The sequence below is a fragment of the Gallus gallus genome, chromosome 9, assembly GCF_016699485.2.
Source record: "Gallus gallus isolate bGalGal1 chromosome 9, bGalGal1.mat.broiler.GRCg7b, whole genome shotgun sequence".
Lineage (NCBI taxonomy): Eukaryota > Metazoa > Chordata > Aves > Galliformes > Phasianidae > Gallus > Gallus gallus.
In genome coordinates this window covers 15,108,137-15,131,928 of record NC_052540.1, presented here as the reverse complement: position 1 = coordinate 15,131,928, position 23,792 = coordinate 15,108,137, and the positions used below count along the sequence as shown (strand labels likewise).

Sequence of the window (23,792 nt, the reverse complement as noted above, 5' to 3'; positions counted from 1 at the left end):
ACAACAGGCACCTTCCATTGTATGACTGCATCTAGAAAAAATTCGTTCCCAGTTCTTGTGATTTGCCTAACATTTGCTTCAAAGGTTGAGCAGAAGGGACCCCAGCCCCCCAATAGCAAACAGGACAGGGGCAATGGGAGGCCCCAGCCTGGCAGGGCTTTGTCCTGTCTAGACACAAACGAGATCCGTGTTGGGGAGAAGGCTCAGCCATCCCAGCACTTGTCAGCTAGCAACAGGCTGATTCTAAACCTACCCACTAGGCTGGCAACAACTTTTCTGAGTTACAAATTACCTTCTGCCCACAAATTTAAGGCATTTCATCACTAACGATAAATATCTTCCTTATCTTTAAGAACCAGCTGTTTATTAATGAGGTTCCACATCTTGCCCCAAAGAACCTGTACCAGAAAACCCTCTCACCCCCTCACTACCAGCTGCTGCAATCCTTTGTTTACATAAATGACCTCTAATAGATTCCCCGTCCCTCTGATTTATGGTTTTAAGAAAACTAAACATGAGTTAAGGAAATAAGAGAAAGACTTTAATGAGCCAGCTTAGCAGCTTTGACCACATGCAAATACTGCAGCCAATCACTGCCAGCTGATAGCAAGAACAAACATGCCACAGATATGCAGCACTTCTCTTCAGAACCAAGGATGCTATCCAAAACATCAGGGGATGTTCACGATCAACAGCTTTTTGGTGTCAGGTTAGCTCCTCATTTCTCCAGATCTCAAATTAAATCAAGAGTGCAATCTCCCTAAAAATTAATCTAACTCATTTGGCCCTTTCCTTGCAGTATAATATTCATCGTACAAAGCTTGGGCCGGAGAGGACCTTTATCATCAGTACAGTTCATTTAAACTCACATCTAATTGTACGGATCTGGAAGAAGCCCAGACTATTGAAAATCCAGATGGCCTTTCAAGGAGCATTTTATTAAAAAGTTGTGTGAGTTTAACACGCGTGACATTCCCCAGTCCAACACCACACAGCAACAGGTATCTGACCCTCCTTCAGAAGGTGTGGGCTCCAAACACTCCTGCGATATCATCAAATGTGTCTCCAAACTGGCAAAAAACAAACAGTTCTGAGAAATACGAATTCCACAGGAAGTAAGGACTAAGAAAAGTCCAACATGATAGTGGTTATATAAGAGATTGGATTAAGAATAATCTACAGTGATGTGTGCGTGTTTACAGAAGACTTGGAAGAACAGCGTTTCAAACAATCATCTGATGAAAAGTTAGTTGTTAAAGGAAACAATTTGCTATACTAGGTTATATTCATGTGACTGAGGAGAAAAATGAGCAGTAAAAGAGATCAGGTGTTAAATGTTGGCTGAAGTCCTATTCTGAAGTAGGAGCAGAGGCTCTCACAAGCACTCCCATTCAAGACACAGCTCCTCCAGGAACACAGTGAATTTAGTGGTGCCATTCAGCTTGAAGTCACCCCATCACCAGGGGCTTCTCTGCTGGTATTCCAGTGGGGATTCAACAACCAACTGCATGTGAGATGGACTGTTATTGAGTGCTTGATGGTTTAACTAAAGGTAACACCTCGTATCTGGGCAGCCAAACCATGATGTAATTCTGTGCCGTTAAGGGAGGATGCAGTCAATAATAAGACACTTGCCTTTCTCCCTACCTAAATGTTCTGCCTTCTAATATCACTCTCATCCAGCACAGAAGGAGGAAGGATTAGAAGGACACTACACTCTTCAAAAACATTCTTGTTATTTCATTACTTTTCATAAAAAGCATGCCAGGTCTTTCTATTAAAATTTACTGCATGAAAACATTGATTAATTCAAGTGGTATTTGATTAAGAAGTCATGAAAGCAACATCCAGAAGAAGAAATTTCATGCCACGTATCTCTCACTGAGCATCTTTTCTTACCTTCTCAGGGTATTTTTGCTATCAACCTACAGTCACTATCCCATGCCAGCCCAAACAGTGAAGGCCCACCAGGCCCCGAATTGTGGAACAACATGTGGTCACCCAAAGAATGGCACTGTCAGAAAGTATGCACGTAGTGAGGCTTCTCCAGCTCCTACCTATTTGTGTCTGGGGATGTTCTGAGATGGGGACGGGGTGCACACACCCGTGTGTAGCTCACAGCCCTCTCTACAAGGCCTATATAGCAAAACAAAACACCAGCTGCCCTTCCTCCCTACAGCATCCATCAAACTCTCACATCTGCTACAGCTCTGCTTTTCTGGACACATTCCTAGCTGGCTTCCCAGGCTTCCCCCTTTACTCCTGGATATCACGAATTCCACTTGAACGCTTTTAACATGCCAAAACACTATTTCAATAATGGCTTCTCCAGAACTTTTTTTTTTAAATAATTATTATTATGAATGTAATGTTTCCAAACAACATTCTTGATTGTCAGACTCAAACAGTATTGCTGTGATAACCCTGTAAGAACCCTATCTCCTCCTGCGTTACTGTTATCCTTACATTAGCTGGGAGATTTTGAGAAGAAACTGACTCTCGGAAGAATTTGGTGGAAATGAATCATTATTCACTGGGGCAAACTCAAAACTTGCATCCCCTCTGGCCAGCCAATGGTTCAGGGGTCCACACCAACAGTGGGAGCAGTGGCTTGCCAGGATATGTAGCTCTGTTCAGACTATACATGATGGTATTCGTGATGTGTTTGAATCAAATTGTTCCTACTCTGTGTTGTTTTTTTTTTTTTTGTAGTTATGCCAGCAACAGTCACAGCTGGGAAAAGTGAATTGCAGCTTACATCTTCTGTACAGGAGGTGTTTAAATATATATATGATTTACAGCTCTGAAAGAGGCAGTACTAAGATCTGCTGCTGCGTAGTACTGTGTCTGACACCCCTGTTGAACAGAACGTGCCCTCATTTTAATGACTACTGCTAACATTTTGGGCAGTTTGTGACCAAAATGCTGGACCTATCATCCAGCAGCACACACCAGATGTAAACCACAGCTTTGGCCATGGAGACCTCCTGACCAGACCAAACACAGCAGGTGAAGAAATTAGTAGGTTAATCTCTTATTATTACGCTATCATTTAATACACATTATTACTATATACATATATAGCATACATTATCATTTGAATATACCATTGCTGCAAGAAGATGCAGAACCAGAGCTCACTCCTGTAGATAAGGGGTTGAACCCCAAAGCTCTTCTCAGATAACCTTGAGCAGCACAAGTCAAATACGCAGCATAAACTCCTTGCGAGTACTGTTTTCAGAGCAGGACTCTAAAGTTTCAGCCATAGCATGCAAAGCGTGAGACGGTTGTCATGAAAAACATTCCACGTTATAAACCACTATTCTAAAAGCACCAGAGACTGGGCCAGGAATCCAAGCCCCAAGTGATATCAAGTGACTTATTATGCGATTTCTTTCTACCAAAGAAATTACATCTTGCAAGAAAAAACCAAAACAGCTATCTGAAATTGAACAAATTCTATCTGGCAATTAAACAGGAGGTAAAAGAGCAAAAAGAGGCTGCGAGGAAAGATGGGTTGGGTTTATCCTTTATAGTGACACACTGCTTCCCTCCTTGACAAGCTTGAGAAATATTGCTGTAATCATCGCATCATCATTTTTTTTTTTGCCTTCCAGTAATTATGTCACTGTATAATTGAAGCTCCTGAAATTGATGTAAGCACGAGTCCATAAAACATAATAAAAACCCATGGCTGGAACTTAAAGTAGTGAAAATCAGTCAAGAAATAAAAGCGTTGTTTTTCTTCCTTATCAGAATAATTGACAAGGTCTGAGGTAAGGCCTCCATCACTGGCTATCTTTTATCACAATGGTCTTCCACAAAATCGAGGTGCAGACTCAGGGAAGCCCTACAGCCCAAACGAGGAGGGGGACAGTCAAACTGACTGCGATGATACTCTGACTTCATTCGCTAAGAGTAGGTTAAGTACCTGGAAAAACAGTCTAAGTCAAATACCTTACTTTGCAACAGCTAAATATTTGAAAGTTACCATAGTACCTCACTATTCCCAAGATGTAACACAAGAGGACAAGAGAGGAACTTCTGAAATACAGCCTCCAAATGTGGTCACTGCAACGCCAGCCGCTCTGCCCTGGCAGGGAGACAGCGGCTACCTTCTGCTGGAGTGCAAGATAACACAAAGCCCAGGACACAACGTCCCTCCTTCAGTGCCCCATCGAATCAGTTGGCTCTTGATCCGAGCCAATAGCAAGCACAGAAATACAAACTGACAAACTGACCATCCCCGACCAGCAAGCAGCTCTCCCAGAGGATGTGTGAGGGAAAGGCGTCTTCAGACCAGGCAGAAAAAGCCCAGGGAGGACCATAGCACTCATCCAACCTCTCAGTGCACACGCTGGGAAGGACACGATGCTGAGAAACTCAAGCCTGATAAATTTCCCACCACTGAGCCAGGGAGTGGATGGCTGGAGGAAGAAAATACTGCTTTGCCTCTCAAAGAAGGTATTACATAAAGCGTCCAGAATATTCAGACATTCCTGTATGTTTCACTGTGACAACGGAACCTGTGGATAAGGCACCAATACCACAGGCACAGCAGAACACAGTGCACCCCTGGAGAAACCTGTCTCCAGACAGGTCTTTGGGCAGCAGCCAGAGGATAAGCAGGGTGCTCGACGTGCTGAAGGCACAGCCCCATCAGCAGCCTTACCTTCTGCAGGATACAGGCTCGCCAGCAAAGAAAGCAGCTCGGCTCTCAGCAGAACGCAGCCTAATGGGTTGAGAATGGTGAACCATAAGAACGATCAGCACGCACATCTCCATCCTAACAAACCAATACATACAGAGCCTGTAAAGTCTCCTCCGAGAGCATCAGTTATACCACCCGTCTGATTTACATTTTTCAAGGAAATAATTGAAGCTGTTCAGCTTGCTCCGAAGGCCCAATGGGAAGGAGAAAATCCTCAAGATACCTATGTGGCAGCTTTGCAGCAGCATGAGACTAAACAAATGGAAAAACCTAAAATAGCTTGCGACAGTTTATCATTAATCAGTAGGAATTACTTGGCAGAATTCAGTATCTTTCAGTGCAACTTTATGGCACCTTTCCCAAAGAACTAATACAAACACGAGCACATAGCAAGAGATTCAGGGAATAGGGGAAAAGGGATGTCATCGCTGATTAAGTTGCTGATGGCAAGAAACAAAAAATAACACTACATAGGGCAGCACCTGTGTGGCTGAAAAACACGACTGGCATGTTCCAGCTAATTCACTTGGCAAGGTTAAATTCACCACAGAAGGATCATAATCGTACTACAAAACACTGACGCCTTCTGAATTGCCTCCTTGCAGTCAGACACCATTTCTTCAGCAGTTTTATTTATTTCAGCATTTGCCCAGAATAGAGAAAATACTCGGAACTCTTCCTCTTATAAAACTGCTCACTTATTCACAAAAGACCACTTAGGGTAGAACATACGAAGGTACGAGGATAAGTGAGACAGGCATTATCTTTGTTTAGAGCCAGTGATAAAACTGTGAAACTACAAAGCTTCCAGCCCAGGCAACCTGCACCAGGCCTACAAAAAAGCCCTTGTGCTGGCAGATCCTGGCAATGGATCTAAGCACCCAACTATTCCATTTTTCCAACTGTATGAAATAGCCTAATACTAAGTACAATTTACCCAGAGGGATTTAGCAATCCAAACTTACAGCAGTCAACACAGCTTTCCTGAACTCTGATTTGGACTCTTGAATAGCTATCAAAGAGCTTTTGCTTCAACCTTCAATATTGGTTCTCAGAGGCTACATGGACTGCAGCAGATGCCTTTACTGTATATGGATATATGTATAATGTTTTAGTTCCCACTTATGATGATCTGTTGCATAAGGCAGTTTTGCAGCAACATGTGCCAATATACACATAGCTCATTTACTCATTTCACGTAGATTTAAAAGGAAGAGACACGTTCTACTGCGTTTCAAACCATCACTCCAATTGTTATTCAACAGCCAAGATAAGAAGTTCCATAAATGACCAGACTGAAAACCTTGCATTTGCATGTCTAAAACCACATAATCTCAGACAGAGGAGGTAGCTAGAATCAGTAAAAAAGAACCAGGCCAAAACAGTTCAGAACAGTTCCCACCCTGCTGGAATCACCCTCATTACTTTTGTCCAAACAATATACAATAGTCTTCATATTCTTAAGAAGAATTTGAAAACTATGAGTCTGGGAAGCAAACTGTGGCAGTGCTGTCATACTCACACGTACAGACCCCAGTTACAAGTGCTGACTGTACCTTGACATTCCCCACAGTTTACATCTCTAGAAGAGAAAGAACTTTTCTTGCATAAAAGCCTTAAAGATAAACCTACAAACAAAATAAAATCGTTCTGATGTTTGAAAGGATTTTGAGTAGTGAAAGAGAAAAAATAATACAGGGAGGGCTTCGTGGACATTACAATGAAAAACAGATTATCTCACATTTGCACTGCTCTGGTTACTTTCCACATTCTTCAATCATGTGAGGATGGGTATTACTACAAAATCTAGAGCTGTGTCAGGATGAGCCTTCCATGGACTGAGGACCCACAAAGCAGAAAGGGTTCATCATTACGAAAGCTTTGTGAATAGCACTTGTGAAATAACAACAGCAATTGCAAATACCCAATCAGAGCCGTCCAGTGCCACCGCATGAAGACCAGATATCAAAAGTAACCTCTAACAACTGCCCTTTGAATCAGCCTCGTCGTCAGACTTCACACGGCGGTGACAAAGGTCATTCCATGCAAAGAGTGATGTTTCAACATTTCAGGTATTGCTCCTTCCAGGCAGTGTAATAGATAAATAGTTTAACCCATAGCAGTGCAAACTGCACTTTAACTAATCTGATTGGTAGGAAATTCTCTGTTCTCTGTTTAGGCCCCAACTTTAGTGGGAAAAAAAAAAGCAATAAGATCTTTCTGTCACATCACAAACACTGAACTGACCTTCCATTGCTCCCTGGGAAGCAGTCTCACCACCACGATGTCACCATTCAGGGCTCTGTTGCGAGCAACCACTCCATCAATAAAGATATCGCGAGTCCCATCCTAGAGAAAGAGGGAAAAAAAAAACCAACGTTGGACCAAAGGGTATTAAGTTACGGTTGTTATGAGGTTTAAAACGCTGTCATCAACAAGACACACCCGAGTGAGACAAACATCCTGCAGTCGAGCACAGGAGTGAAATGGATTCCCCACATGCCCTTCAATATGCAACATCTTTCAGCAAATAAGCTCTCCGTATGCATGTGCCAGCACAGTAGTTGCACAGTATTTATCCAAGGCAGAGTCAAGCTCTCCAAATATATTGTCTGCAACTCTGCTCAGTTCCTCTACAATTACTCTTGGGAATGGGTAGAGAGCTCTCTGCAGCCACAGTTCTCCATATATTAAGTTCCCAGTTGAAGCACCGTAAAAGCTATTGTTCGGATCGTGTTCACAAGGCAGTCTCTGCCAAGTGCCCTGCACAGAGCTGCCTGCTGCTGTCCTGCAGGAGGTGGGAAAGCAGGGCCAGAGGGAGCAGGGAGGTGGCCTGGACAGAGGCTGGGGATGCAGTTCCTTTGAAGGAAGGAACACAGCATATCCCACACTTGGCACAACTGAAAAGGTGCTTGCAGTTGGCATCTGTAGTCATGAGGATCATCTGAAGCAGACGTGTTAGGACATCTTTTCTCAATACTCATTGTTAACATCCTTGCACAAGAGCTTCTACTAATTGTAGACACTATGATTATGCACCCCAGACACGTTTGGCATTCTGCTAATCTAGATTTGGAGCAGAAGATTTTCTTAATGGGGTGAATAAAGACAAAGTTTTCTGAAGATGCCAACACAGATGTTTCAGTTTTTAAGGGATTGCCAATGCTGCCCTTATTTTTGTCTGATTAGCTATAGCACTCGTGCTGCTTTCATTTCTATCCCCCCCACAATTTGGTATATGAAGAATTCCGTGAATCTGTTTACAGTACCACGAACACGTCAAGCAATGTGAGCATTTCGTTTCAACATGAGCAGTGAACGGAGTTTTCCAACACAGAGCCATCTCCTCATCATTTTTAAGTACACAAAAAAAAAAGAGGATGAGTTTCTCTAGATTAAAACCTCACTGTCTTTCAATGGAAAAGCTGCCTCGCAGAATTAAAATCTCACTCACAACGTTAATGCCTTCTCAGATACGCGCTTCCGAATCTCAAATGCTCGAGTAAATCCAATCAGAACTACCAGCACAACCAGCCTCCAAGAAAAACTTTTTATAACCTGAAAACACGAGGCCGTAATATCACATAAATATCTTACTCTGCTTAGATACCAAAACAGTGAAACGACGGAACCCTGCTGTGATGTGAAACTAAGGCCGTCCTCCAAGAGACCAAATTACTCTTAGAAAGAAAAGCAGCAGCAGCTCAACAGCTGTGTGAAAGCTGCCTCCCATGACAAGATGCAGAAAAATTGCAGAGCCTCTTGGACCAACATAATTCAAATTGGAAGCTGTTCTTTTCAAAAAGCCAGATTTTTTACACATGGTCTTTTTCCTCATTCCTCCCCACCCTCTGCCTTCTGCCCGAGCTCCTCACCTAAATCCACCACTTCAGAGTCATTTATTAAGGAAAATGCCTTTCTTTTTTTAATGTCTGCACATGCAGCTGCTCTGTGCTGTGAGACACAGGCTGGCATTCAGGACAATTTGTTTATTCTGCACTTTTTTCCTGCCTGCCTTCTCCCCAAGGTTTTTAAGTGAAAGGCTCTGGGCCTTGCAACAAAGAGACAGACAGACAGAACATTCAAAGCAAGAAACACGCTGGGACTTCTGGTGTTAAAAGGTGAACAGCTGTTGCATTTGAATGTCCATGAAGCTGGAGCCAAGCGAGAGCTGCAAGCAGAGGGGATGGTGCCCTAGCCAGCAGCAGGGGAGATGGAGGTGATTCTTCACAGCTGTAGCTCTTGCAGCATCTGGTAATGATAGGAAGCCCTGCAGAACACTAAGGCTGAAAACCCTCCTGCTACTCTCAGTGGCATATACGGTTATATGAAAGAGAAGTTCCTAAAGCATCTGTCAGAGCAAGAACAGTGCTCACACCAGAGCCATCTTCACCCAGGTGCTAATTCTGCCTGTTACTAAGGACAAGGCTGGTTCTAGGATTCAGCCCCACAAGGGGAAGCAAAATAGAAAGGTAAATGAGATAACCTCAGCTAACCCTCCTTTGCAGAGCAGCAAGCAATATATTGCACAGGGTACTGGGGATGATCAGAGGTAGAGCTTCACATGTAATGAAACTCATGTCAGCATCTGGATTTTACACATAACCTTGTATTTTGTAATTTCCAAGAAGAAAGGATCACAGTTCCTTTCTCCCTTACAAACTCAGTGTTACTTTACTGAGGTACCAGAGAGCTACTCCGTACTTTCTCCTCTAATTAACAACAAGAAGCCACTTCATGCACCCCTGAGCTTCAACCATGTCAGCCTCCTGCAACACAGGGCTGTGAAACATCATCCACAATGAATAAAGTGAGCTGACACTGCACACATTTCAAGGCTTTCAATCCAAGCTCCAACACATCACTGCTGTCAGGAGCAGGGACAAGAGTGTCAGTGTTTCACTGCCTCTCCCCTACAGCAACGAAACATTTCAATATGAAACTCTCTCACTGACAGTAACGTTTTGGCCAAGTCAGATCCAGATAAAAAGCTTTAGCTGTGCCATCTGTGAGGTCACCTTCCCTATCAGAAGCCCTTGAAATTGCAAGAGCCCCTCTTTTCAGTCGACATAAAGAAAGAAGGGAGAATAGGGACAGAGCAGTCCCACGTGACAGAAGCACATCCCAAGCCAACCAATATCCAGCTAGTGCAAAAGCGGGCACATGAAAAGGAATCATGCGTATTATTTCTGGAATGACTTTTCAAATTAGCTCATGCAGCAGATCGAAAAAGGAGAGCATATTTGTTTAGGGAAGATTAACTTAAATCAGTGGAAAATCTATAAAACCTCTGTAGCCATGAACCAGGGGTTTACAATTACGCTATGTGGTGGTCCTCAAACCTGAGTTCAGCTGGCTTCTGTGGGACCCAGCGGTATCCCCAGCTTCAGCACAAGCACAGTCAGTTGTTCTTTGAAGGATAAAAAAGCAAGATTTGTTTGGGAGTATCTGATTTAAAAAGTAAATCCAGACCGCGTTCATTTATTCCAGCTCACTCACCTCTGAGTGACCTTTCATACACTGCATAACTCCTATCTTAATGCACCTTCACTTATGAACTTTAAAGCATTTTAAAATTACACTTACTGGAGATGGAATGAAGGCTTCGTGGTACTTCTTAGGATTTATTCTCAAGGGTCCCTTAAAAAAAAACAGAAGACAGAGAAAGATTATGCCTGAATCGTATTAATTTTACATAACATCAGTTAAATTAGAGCTGTGGGTAATATATCTGCTGTGAAACGAGAGATACATCTATATTTTCATTATACATTAAGTCTTGACAACTTAGCATCCAAGCAATTTCTAGCCAAAAGGAAGCTTCATCATAGGCTTAACCTGATCTACTGCAGTCTGTCACAGAGGAGATGTTGAATCATTGCTTGTTGCTGCTACTGCATGAACTATGGATATAAGCCCTCCTGTTCCCTTCGCACGTTTCCTGCTGAGCATCCACCAACTTCATTTAAGAAAATCAGACAGCTGAAACTATTTGTTTTGCTCTGCTTTGGAAAAGGAGAGCATTGGCTTCACTTAGTTTGGAGAAGAGGAGGAAGAAGGAAAAGCTGTCCTGCTGAGGTTGCATGGATGTGCAACTGCGATTCCATCCCCCGAGGGTCCCAGGATCTGGGGTTCAGGTGGCTGCAGTCAAAGCTGACAGCACTTGATCCTTACAGAACCACAGCCCCATTAGCTGGCTATCTGCTTTAACACAGGTGTTTGCCTTGTGCTGAAAAGTTTAAACTTTCTCCATTTGAGTATTTGGAATAATGCTGGCCAATTTGTTACACAAACAGATTCCATCTGTTTGCACTTCTGTTTTAAGCAATCATAGGAACCTCTCACAGGGATTGCTTCCTTAAAAATTTACTGCAACATATGATTTTTTTTATGTATTCTAGGAAACATTCAGACGAAAAGAAAATAAAGCTGATTACATGAGGAAGTTTTGCTGCCTTGAAGAAAAATGTGCAGATTTATGAAGGTTTTCCATTGTTTTTATTTGTTTAAGTTTGGGAACACAAGCACCATATATCTTCTATTCCTTAGGCATTACCTGACTACTTTGCTGTGACATCGTGCTGTGCCTCATGAAGCTAATACCAAGGAGCACACTAGCCACATGGCTACCATGACCAGGGACAACAGAAAGAGAAGCACGGGGACACTTCACAGAGAACTCTCAATGGTCTTTTCCCCACTTATATCCCAGAACCAGCCATCAAAACTAACACACCATTAGCAAAGGAAGCTGCTACAGAGAGAAAGGAAAAAACTAAGAGTGACGATCGCTCCACTTGACCATAAGTCAAACAATTCTCATACCCAGGATCTGCCCAACAGCACAAAGCAGATGAGGGGGTGTCTCATGTTACTCTGGAGAGCCCTGTTGAACAGTGTGGGACAGCTGTCAATCAGCCAGGTGCAGATGCCCATCCTGAGCGTGGAAAATCCCCTTTTGTGCCCACGGCCCAGAAGGCGCCGAAGCGGCGACGTGTGCATGGACAGCCAGCTCAGGGAAACACACAGCCGAGTGTTACCATGTTTACAGTGTTATGGCTCTCTCTGCATTTCACATGCACTACCTAATTATGATCAGCATTAGAATTCTTACGTCAAGTAGCATTAAAATACTTCGGTTCTTTCCTTAAAGCAAGGAACTCCCAAAATTCATCTTCGAAAGCAGATGGGCCCTATTATCTGTGCCTATGAAAATCCTATTTACAATGTTGTACATTTCACGCTGTGATATCATATCTGGAACCAGTCACTCTCCCCATCTGCAACGAACAACTGTTCTCATATGTGCATTAGGGGGTGAGGATCTGGCTGCAGAGTCTCATGATGTCACACGAATGTTGTATTATTTTACAATACCTCAAAAATAATAGCTGCTATATTTATCAGCATTATTATGGCAGTAGAGCCTTTGTTTTGAGAAAGAAGATAGAGGTTTGGAGGAAGGTTTCTAAAACACTTTCTGCTGATTTAAGTCAGCTTTGCACAGGCCGGCCAAAAAAAGTTTCTAACCTTATTAAACTCCTCCAGCAAGATATAAAAAAGTTACCATTTCTCAAGTTCTACAGCTAGAACCAGATAGGCAGTGCTCAGATCATACTTCAAGGATCTCAAATCCAGCAGTTTGCAGCAGTTATCATAACAGCTAGGCTTCACTTGGTCTGTACGTGTCAAACTAAAGGTCAGGATTCAAGTGCCTGCCTGCGACCAAGCTACCTTTGAAAAGACAGCCCATGAAAAGCCGGGGATCCCCAGCCTTCATACACACAAAGCTCTCCGAATTAAAACACCCTCCAGGTGGCAAAGCAAGCTGAGTGCCTGTGTGCCGCGAGCTCTCGCTCCGCCTGACCCCAGCAGCCCTGCAGGGAGGGTCTGGGAGACGCTGGAGGCGTGGGGCAGACATGAGGTTCTGGCTGGCGCTTCATAGGATGACCACGGTCCTTTGGGTCAATGCTCCGCAACACATAACCTGACTTCATCTGTGGTGTATGGCCAACACCATCCGGTTACGTAACCATGTAGAAGTTATTCAATCTTGTTTGCCTTCGGCCTCTGATTCCAATCAACCTGATACGTTTGGTGTTTGCTCACTGCAGACAGCTTTATGGGTGTGGAAGCGGGAAGTCTGCACTCTCAAGCACCTGCACTCGAATCCTTTCTCTTGTGGAAGGACACTTCTGCACACGTCCCTTGATTAAATGAATCCAAGAATCCCGCAGGGCACACTTCTCCATGCTACTTACTGAAAACTGAATTATGTCGGATACAGTACCAGAAGTCATTAAGGCTATTGCTACTGACAGGCATCAACGCCCATCGAGATACACTTTTGTCCTTCCTGATCTAGGACTGCTTTATCTTCATTGCACTCATGTTTCATCTAAGAGATCTCCCACATCCGCCAGCAGTTTGTGCTTTCAGGCATATTTAGTTGCACTGCTCCATTACCAGAGCCCAGCAGCATCCTCAAAGTTCACAGCAGGGTCTCTCCTCTCTACCAAATCTCATGTTTTCCTGCCACCCACATCAGGCATTTCCCTGTACCATCTTGGCACTCTCCCACTCAGAGCCATACTTCTGACCAGCTAGCACTGAAGTTTCAAACTAAGAGAGGAGAGATTTAGACTGGATATAAGGAAAAAGTTTTTTGCAGTATGGGTGGTGAAACACTGGCACAGGTTGCTCAGAGAAGCGGTGGGCACCCCATCCCTAGAGACACCCAAGGTCAGGCTGGACCTCTGAGCATTGATGGAGCTGTAGGTGTCCCTGTTCAGTGCAAGGAGTGGGACCAGATGGCCTGTAAGGGTCCCTTCCAACTCAAATGATTGTATGATTCCAAGTTTGCTCAGGACCATCAGATTCAGACCAGTATATATTTTCTCCTCTTCTGCAAGTTCTTACTGAGCATTTTTGCAGGCCACTAATGCCTTATATTACGAGATTAACACAACACATTTGTTGACTGTGTCTCTTGCCACTATACAGAGCGGTGCTTAATACTGGTTCATTCACTGCATTTCAGGATCTCACCTATCCTGCTTGAAGACAATGATGAATGGTCTTGATGAGATCATGAGGATGAATGAGTCAAAAATGAGAGACGCTGAGCTGAGATGCTCATGATCTGACACTCAGCCCTAAGTGATTAAATCCAGATTGTACAGCCTGAGTTGTTTCCCTGAGACATGAGACTGGGTGAAAGGAAAACAGCTACAGCCTAAAAAAGCATACGCGACTCTCTCAGTCACGTAGCACATGACCCAAAGTAGAACAAGAAGGAAGGATTGTTTCGCCAGACAGCATGCAATCACAGGCCTTCTGAGACCTGGCATTTTCATGGAATTCTCAGGTAGTGGCCATAGTCTGATGTGCCTCATCTGCAGCTGCAGTCGACCTCACCAGGAGTCTACACCCTCTGCATTTAATGTTATCAGACAAAAAAGGTAGGTGATGCCAACAGCAGCTTTGACATATTGACAAAAATATCACAACCTTAACCAGCATTACAACAGCAATGCACCAGTGGGTAAACGATGCCTCAGTGTGAGTGACTGGAATGCCCTCACTGACTTCCACCTGCCTTTTCCTCAGCCAGTCTGACCTCACTGGGATGCTGGGTGTGTCCTCTGCATCACACCACAACGAGGACTGCATTACAGCTGCTGTTGTATGACAGTCTCCTCTTCTGAACCTCAGTCAATCTCAGCCCTGCTTGCTTTCACGTACAACTCCTTCCACGATCCAGTCACCCACACATGTGGCAGGTCCACCCCTTCACTGTGCTAGATATTGGAAGAATTGCTGCCTAATTACAGCTCCAAATTTGCTGCTACAAATGGAAGCACAAAGTACAACCTTTGATTGATGGGCATAGAATCTGTAAAATGAGAACATGCTACCTGTTCAAGGCAAATAACTACAAATACATAGGCAGCTGATTTTCTGTACTGTCCTGGCTTCTTCTGCTCCATCTAATATATGTGCCTTACTTAAGTAAGCCATGCTGTCATCGGAGATTGGGTCAGCCCTATGACCTTAAGGGATCACAAAGAAAATCATACAAGTGTATCAAGTTCCAGCACTGCTAGCTGGCTGTTTGATGTTAATTTGTAGTTTATAACACTTTACTGTAATGTCTCCATAGGCACAGCCCTATGACACTTCAGGGACCACATCATTACCTGCATCTCTCCTACGATTTTTTTTTGTGGGCAGGAGACTTCTGGGAAGAGTTCATAGAGACAAATTAAAAGGAGATGAGTACATCTGGATGAGAAGACACTTGCACCTTGTTGGTGAGAACTAACATCTGTCTTTGCAAAGAATTTTAGCAAGAAGAATCTTGCTAAGGGCATTCCTTTTCACTTACACTGACTAAGAAAGAGGCTGCCAGCACCTGCTGTGTTTCTGATTGTCATTGGTAAAAGTAATTAAGACTCCACAAAAGTCACAATCGTGGCTAGCAGACCACACAACCCTGCAATTCATCGTGATTGTGGATCAGGAATTTTACAGTCAAATCAAAACCTGTACTGTAGCTGGATATAAAAAGTTTCATTCCATTTCTAAAACCTCCAGAGAAAGCATTTACAAGTCATACATCAATGCCCTGCCAAGCAATTAACTGATACCGACTTCTAACAACTGCCTGTGATTTCCACAGATTTAGCATAACAGCATTCTATGTTCCAGGCACCTGAATAAGCTCTCCCCTTTTCAGTCCTGCTGAAACATCTTCCTTTGACATGTAGGCTTCAAATATACTCTTCTTCTTCCCTCGAGCAGGCTTATTGCGATTCTTTCTGTCACCTGATGTTGGGACAGCAGCATAGGATCCTCCTGCAAACAGAAATTAATAGATGTTATCTTGCCCACCAAGTTTGTCTGTGTATCTATGTAACAGCAGCTGTACAGACGCTCTGTACTGGAAGTTGAACTTTCGGGAAGGGTTTGCCTAGAAATACTGGCACCCAGCATCAGAGCACTGAAAATCCTGGAATGATCATATTTTACAAATAATTAACAGCTTTTACAGCTCATTTTTAGAGCTAAGAGCACTCATCCCAGCCCATCTTTTAATAGCACTTAGCACATGCTTCAAGGCAGCTTATTCCTGAAGCGTGTACACGCTCTGCTTTAATACCTCTGGGAGTTCCCAGTTGTCTAGGATTTATTCTGCTGTCTGAATTGCTCATTGTCTCTGTCTGCGATTCAGAAAGTTGTCTCTTCCTATCGAAGTTCTGGGGAGCTCTCGCAGATTCCGAGTTGTTTCTGGTCCTTGCAAACCCTCTCTTTTCTGCACCTGAAATCAAACACAAGTTTGAAATAGCAGTGGGGTGAGGAAGGACCTCAGTGCCAGCTCACGGTCCCAGTGAAACTCATGGTCTGCAGTGCCTCAATACCAGTCACAACTGTGAGTCATGCTCTTTATCCAAAAGAAATGATGTCTTCATTAGCTCATTTGTAATCTGTTGGCTCTTCGTGCCTCTTAATCCACCACTAACTTACTTTAGCATAAACGGAACTCTGGAAATTACGATCCTAAAGTTGGATACAACCCTTCCAAAATCCTGGGAAATTCATTAGAGCATATAAAATGTGAAATTGTTAAACGGTTTCCAAAGCCCCTACCTCCACCCCATTAAGCCCCCAGATAAATAGTGAGAAAATGCAACTTCCCTGCAACTTGCATTTAAAATAAAGTAGTTCAGGGACAAAGAAAAAAAAATTCACAACAACCCACCCTGGGCTAATTAACTTTTGTTACCAGAAGCAGCATTGTACACAATGACACTGCCATGAAATGCCATGGCTCCAAATGCCCAGCCTGCTCAGAATAGGGCACGATCATACAAAAATATTCTGCAAAGACTCACCCCTTCCTTCCCTGCCATCACCTCAGACCCTTCCCTACAGCCAGGAGAGCAAGCAGCAGCTTCCAAAGCGTATGCCAACGCTGTTCCACGGATCAGCACATTGGAATGCAACCCAGCGCCGTGCAGCTGCCCTCTTGGCCCTCCACCTGGATACTGAACATGTCATCACAGATTTGCCTTCCAGCCCCTCCTGGCTACGCTCCCTGGGTCCAAGCTTGTACCTGCAAGTCAGAAAACGTGCAACGCCAACTTATTTGCTATGGGGCTATCCAAGTTACAAGGTAATTAAAAAAAATACAATATCCTTCACAAACTAAACTGGAAATTGGTTTATGGAATTAAACTGAAGCAGAGGGAAGAAAGGGAGGAGTCTGAGGGAAGCTACAGCTGCAAAACAACAAGCACAACTGCAGACTGAGATTACCACAGATGCAGAAGAGGCAACACTACCTGTACAGACCCAATTATAAGGAACTAAAATTACCTGATTAGCAAATGCCTATCTGATTTGCAAATTCCCTAAGGGTCAAAAGATTAAGCTTGATAACGAGACACTTAAAATACGGGCTAGAGATCTGAGCAGCAAAGCATTCGAACTGGCAGCACCACCACTGGCCCTGGAGAAGTTGTTCAGGCACTTCCAAGAAGGAATTTTACCTAGACTGCAACAAGAGAAGTGGGATCTTAGGAAAGCTATTTAAAAAGAGAGGTGCGAGGCTGATCGCCAGAGAGGTCATGCCATCTGCCTTGCTGCAGGTTCTCCAAAATAGGTGCGACAGATGTCTGTCAGAGCTGCTCTAGGAGTAGTTTTTTCCTTGAGGTAGTGCAATGGATTACACGAGCTCTTAAGGTCCTCTAAAGCCCTCGTTTCTATGGCAGCAAGTCACAGAAAATACTACTATGAATTAAAGAGCTTGGGATAAAAAGGAGGCTAGATCTTAACATGTAATTAAGCTGAGGGAAAAAAAGCAGAAAATTAAAATGCAGGAAAAAGAGTACAACTGTCTAGTAAGTCTGGAAGCAAGCTGAGAGCCAGAACTGGCCATGGTGGAGCAGAGCTGCCCCAGCACTCACCATGGCTGTTATGTCAGCAAGTCCTGGGCCACAACAGCCCAAATTCACGCACAGCAACAGCAGCAGAGGAGAAGCGCCTTCCACGCAAGGCAGATATCAGAGGCACTCACACACTTCCAACACTCGAGCCTTCGGTTCGCTCTCCAGCGGTCTTTTTCATCCGCTCAGACTTGGACACAAATGCAGAGAAACAATTTACTCAAATGAACAAAGTGTGCTTCAACGTAGCTGGCTTGCAAGCCAGTCTACACACAGACACTTTGGATAAATGTCTGACCGTGTTGACCTTGACATTTCTGGCTAAACAAAACCGCTGCTGTTATAAAGCCACAGACAACTGTCACAATTAGCACTCAACTGGAACGCGCCTGATTCTGCATGAGTGTAATTTCTTGAGTTTCTCTCTTTAAGGGGAAGAGAAAACCACAGGTTGCCATCTGTTTCAGCTACACTCAGCGCTTGTTTCTTCCAGTTTTGAGGGACAGGTGTGTAAAAGAGACATTTCCCATAAGCTTTCCTGCTGCCTTTGTTGATGAGCGTTGGTACTCTGATGGACAAACAGACAATATAAAGCAAACCACAACCTGCAAAACTATAGCTAGCACAGGGTGTATTCAGAATACCCCTTCTGATATAACTGCAATCGCAGAATTAAACTCTATTCCAACAGCAGGTGTGGCAAGAGTTTTCATTTTCCTATGTTGTTACAGATGTATGATTTGTAAGATAACATCTTTTAGGATAAGGAGCAACGTGCAGATGTCACACAAAGGATAATGCATTCCAGGCATTAAAATACGCAGTGACTTCATAAATAAAATAAATAAAACCTGCAGCAGAAGGGAGACTAAAGTGCAGTGGGAGAAAAAGAAGCAAGCGGATTCCCAGAATAATTGATCTGCCTACAGTAAGAAAGGAGGTTAGATGTTTTAAACCTGCTTATTTCAACATAATTCACAGAAAACCACTATAGTTTACATTTAGAAATTTAATGAAATGCAGTAATTTTCCATCTATTGGTCAGTTGATCAACCAGATGGACAACTAAATCAACAAATATGGTCAACTCATCATGAACTTAGCAAGGCCAAGTCTTTGATTTCGATACTAAAACTTGCATATTGGATTATATAAGAAAGGACGAAGATCCTAAATTTGATTGACCAAAAATGAAACGTTTCCAGTTTGCATGCTAACACGTGACAAGCTATTTGGTTCCTACCAGCAGAAAAGGAACGTACCTCTTACTGAATTATCATTAGCATACGTGTGACTCCTTGGACACCACGGAGTCATAGAAGGGCTTGGGTTGGAAGGGACCTCAAAAATTATCTCATTCCAACCCCCTGCCATGGGCTGGGTTGCCAACCACTCAGTCAGGCACCAGCTCAGGCTGACCCAGGCCCCATCCAACCTGGCCCTGAACACCTCTCTGCTCTCTTTCCTGCCAAAGGACATCTACCAGATCACTTGGCACTTTAACCTCCAGCTGAGCTTACAGCTGCATCCCCATCTGTGTAGTTTGTACCTACCCCAGCTCCCCTGGTGCAGGCAGAGCCACAACAATTGGGCACTGCCCGGTAGCTCCAGGAATCTCACCCCCCTGACAGCCACCCCAACGCAGCTCCTTCTCCTCAAAAGAATGTTGAAAGCATTGAAAGAAACTATAACCCTACTGCTATGAACTTTTTCAACATTAAATACTGCTGTCTACTAATTACCATTATCAGCCCACAACCGGGCATCAGGCCTTCTGCTGGCTCTGCTATTGCTAAGGGGATTTTTCCCATTGCTTCCCAGCATTAGATCATGATCTAGATGTGCAAAGGAATCTTTCAAATACCACTGCTTATCCAGTTAGTATAAGCGTGAAGAGAAACAGAAGCATATCCCCAGAACTGATAAAACGCAATAGAACAATTTGTTATCAGCTAATGAGACACTCTCAACACACAGTTACTAAATATTTGCCCATATTCCTACAGCGTTTCACTTTATTGCTGACACATTTCAATGACTTAAGCCAATTTCCTTCAACCCTTCCAAGAGGTTCCTTAACATTTAGTTCTTCAAGACAGCCCAGCTATGCACTTACTAAACCACTGAGGATACACCCATCGGCCAGAAGGCACGGCAGCTACCAGCCCGTGAAGGACCCATCCCATGGGAACAATTGTCAGCTTGGGGGATGCAGTTTCTGGCCAGTAACTCCAGCTAGGCACATAACTAATGTTGATGTGGTTGTACCAGGCAACTGGCTCATTTGTTTCTCCAAAGTCAAATAAACTCTACTAACAGAAGCATACTTCACCCGTACAAGCTGCATTAACATCAGGGAGGTTTTGCTAGGATCCCCACGTCTTCCACTTTCATAGGCTAAAACAGGCAATGGACAAGCTGTTTGATATGTTCGGGAGCTTCTGAAAGTTTCTGTTGTTCTGTTCGGGAGCTTCTGAAAGTTTCATCTCAAAATTCAAAAGCTGAAACGCTTGTTATATTGTTTTTAATTCCTAATGCACCAGCGACATCCAGTATGTGCCATAATACAAAAGTGACTAACAAGAACTCCAAGCACTTAAATGACTACTCTAATATCTAGGATCAAGTTACTGCACACAGGCAAAAACAACAAACACCGGTGAAGCCGTCTCAAATGCAAGCAATGACAATAAAAAGCTGGTCGTAGACAGGTCACAAGCAACTAGCTATTTATGTTTTCAAAAATATTTTGTGGATTTAAGAGATTAAATGTCCCACTAATGGTAACAGCCAAGTACTTTTTCTGTTCTATTTTGTTTTAGAAGGAAAAACACAGACAGCTGCTGGTGTAGCTGTTCAGAGAAAGAGTTCTGTACCAGGAAGAAAAAGGATACTCCTTGGAAGATAGCTCAAGCAAAATTCTGTGCTCATGGCTCAGGAACACAAGCAGGACCAAAGCCCATCTCCCGTGCTCCCCATGAGCTCAGCTCCATGGCAGCCTGTGCTGGGAGCTTCAGCAGGAATCCCGTGAGCTCAGAACTCAGGGCCTCAAAACAGAAACGTCTCAAATGCATTTTACAGTATCTCGAAGCAAATAGGTTCAACAAAGTAGATGGCCTGAGATTAAGGACAAAGCAATCGGGAGAAATAAGGATGTCACAGGAAAGAATTCATTAGAAATTTAGGAGTGGAAAGGCAAGACTTAGAGATACGTTATCAGTTTGTTGACGTTTCATTGCTGCAGAGATAAGTCTGGCAGGCAGTACTTCAGATGTTCAATCCATGGTCTAAGAGAAAGTCTGAGAGCACGTCTTCCTTATCACCAGAAAAAAGATTCTTTTCTGATGAAACAAACTCAAATAATCCTTAACTGAAGGTTCTGCCACACCCCTATGCTCTACCACAACCCCAAAAACCCAGGAATGCACCACAGAGCTACAGGCTGTTCATAGAATCGTAAAACCATTTGAGTTGGAAGGGACCCTTAAAGGCCATCTGGTCCAACTCCCTGCACTGAACAGGGACACCTACAGCTCCATCAGGTGCTCAGAACCCCATCCAGACTGACTGTGGGTGTCTCCAGGGACAAGGCATCCGCCACCTCCCCAGGCAACTCATACCAGTGCCTCACTACTGTTATCATAAAAAAACCTTTCCTACAACATGACTGTAGGACCTACTCAGAAACAATTAAGGATGCAGGTGATTTAAAATTACCTTAACAATTTAAAAGTAGGGCAAATTTCCAGGAAGAGGAGCATCATGGTAGAAGTGGAAGAGGAGGTTGACATCACAGCACTGTAGGGATTTAGGCAGATGGCAGATTGCGTAATTAAGTTTAAAGTTAATTAAACAGTCATTCAAAGAGGAGAAACAATGCAGACCTACATTTCAATGTGTGGACTCAAAAAATGTAAATTATATGCAAATATCCTGAACTGAGAGGAAGATGTATTGAAGTCCAGCTCCAGGCCTATCTCCCATGCCCACCAAGTTCCCCTAGTTGACCCATTAGGATGGGCCATCAGGGCCCAGCACAGCATAAACCCAAGCTATAACTTTCCATAGCCTAGATATAACAAAGCAAGACGACAGCACTTAAAGCAAAAGCCTTCCCACACACCTCTTAAACATGATTTTAGATTCAATTCAAAGCAACCAGTCCCTCTAGAGAACACAACTGTGTTTGCACAGTGGGTTGCAGTCCAGCTGGGAGTCATCTGTGCACCCAGGAGGAAATCTAGAGAGAATTCTTGTCCAGCATCTCTGGAAAGGATGACTCTCCAAACAATTTTGGCAGAAAATGTTAATATCCGCACAGAAAAAATTAATGTCCAAGAGTGATTCCCAGGATGGGGAAATACACACTGTCACAGCTGTGCCCCTACAATTGGCTCCCAGACTTCAGTCACTAGAGTACATCATTGAGGAGGAAACGTCCCCATTTAAGAGATGGAAGCAGTAAATAACTGACGTGGCATGCCCATGGATACATGGGAAATCAAGAGCAGAGACAGCAGCACATTCCCAGACCCACACCCAGCTCAGCACTGAGCCGTGGGAAGCTCATGTGGCCACCACTTTTCTGCTTTAACCTGTAGATTCACAGTTAAAACTATTGTGTTGCATGTCCTTAGATTTCAATATGGTCCTAGGAAAAAATGAAAACGTCCCATTGACTTTGGCTTTCTGAAAGGGCCTATGCTTCAGAAAAAAAAATGCAAAATGGACTCTTTCTGCTGAGGAAAACAACACTGTGGAAATTGCTCCCAAACACCAGATCATGTGCCTGCTACAGCACGCTTCCTCTCCAAAACACTTCCAATGCATCCTCATGCCTGCAAGACTTTGCCTTCAGTAGGCAGTAATCACAGTTTTATTCAATTCCTCAGCAAGGATTGTGTTGTAGGAATACTATAGGAGCACAAGAGCCAAAGATACCATTCCAGGCTCTGAACTAGGGGTTGGTGACGAAACTCATTTAGTAGCAATAGGCTAAAAGTTTATCAAAATAGTTACTGTGCTCCAGCTGCGTGCAGCAGCACAGCGGCGTTGTCAGGGAGGGGATGCAGCTCTGCTGGTTTTCAGGACTCTCTGTGAACCTGCTCCACCCTGCTCATGACCTCCTAAGCACCTACTCCGCCTGATGACTGCGCTCCTCCGCTCCCCCAGGCCTCCCCTCCTACCCCAGGATGTGGGTCAGGGCTGCTTCCCTGACCTCTATCCTTCCCTTTGCCCAAATTATCTTCCTCCAAACTTCTTACCCAGCAGCCCTGATGTGAACAGGCTTGTTCAACACTTCAAGAGAAATACTTAGAAAACATTATACGACTAACGTTCTCTTTGATTTCTCTGGGATTCAAGCAAGCCGCTCAGAAATCAGAAGAAGTCAAGAGGCTTTGAAAGGCACCTGACAGGAGGTGCTAACACACTAGATGTTAACAGCTGAAGAAATGAAAGAACTGCTTCCAGATTCAGACATATCTTGAGGTTACCCTTTGTGCTGTAGAATAAGACAACTTGCTGAAAAACCACTGCCCATACTGCCGGTTCAACCCAGTAGGTACACAGCACGTAGTCCTTAGTGCTGTGGTGGAAAAAGTGCCTTAAAAACACACAAACAAAACAAAACACTGCTGCTGCCAGCTTTTATCTGTAGAAAGCCAGAAATAGTCCCAAGGCATGACCTGCCCCATACATCTGTGGGCTGCAGCTCACAGAAGTGTTGACTATGCGTTGACATTTTCCATCAGCAGTCTGGATTTTTGTTTTTGTCACTGAAGACATTATTTTCTCAGTGGATCCCAACATTTTATTTTCCATCCTGCCCATCAAATACTCTCAGCAGCTTGGATTTCCCCACAAGAGGGAGTTGGGGCCGTGAGTTCTATAGTGCATGGAGTCAGGTTTTGGGGGCCTGAGGTGGGAGGTGGCCTCCAGCACCAGGGACAGGGACAGGAGCAGAGGTTGGAGCACTGGGAACCAGCAGACAGCAAGCAGGGCCTGCAGAGGAATAGCAGTTAACTTACACAATGTTTGTCCTACCTTGGTACTAGAGGCAAAAATGACTGTTGCAGAGATTAACTGAGCAAGAGGCAAGAGGTGATGGGGGTGCGGGGCTGGATGACCTCATG

At 43.9% G+C, this 23,792-nt stretch overlaps 1 protein-coding gene across 6 annotated transcripts in view; it reads right to left on the bottom strand.

The window, feature by feature from the left end:
• The window catches only part of DIS3L2 (DIS3 like 3'-5' exoribonuclease 2), a 163,924-nt gene that overhangs the window by 130,127 nt on the left and 10,005 nt on the right, over nt 1-23,792 (bottom strand). For 5 of the 6 annotated variants that reach the window (XM_046898826.1, XM_015291462.4, XM_025153427.3 and 2 more), the window contains 4 exons: nt 15,873-16,031; nt 15,426-15,568; nt 10,298-10,351; nt 6,959-7,060 (listed from right to left, as the gene is read on the bottom strand). In XM_046898826.1, the coding sequence (XP_046754782.1) occupies nt 6,959-7,060; nt 10,298-10,351; nt 15,426-15,568; nt 15,873-16,031 (458 nt within the window). Of the gene's footprint in view, nt 1-6,958; nt 7,061-10,297; nt 10,352-15,425; nt 15,569-15,872; nt 16,032-16,605; nt 16,827-17,679; nt 17,856-23,792 lie in introns of those variants that run through there. The other variant, XM_025153426.3, reaches the window with a different exon arrangement.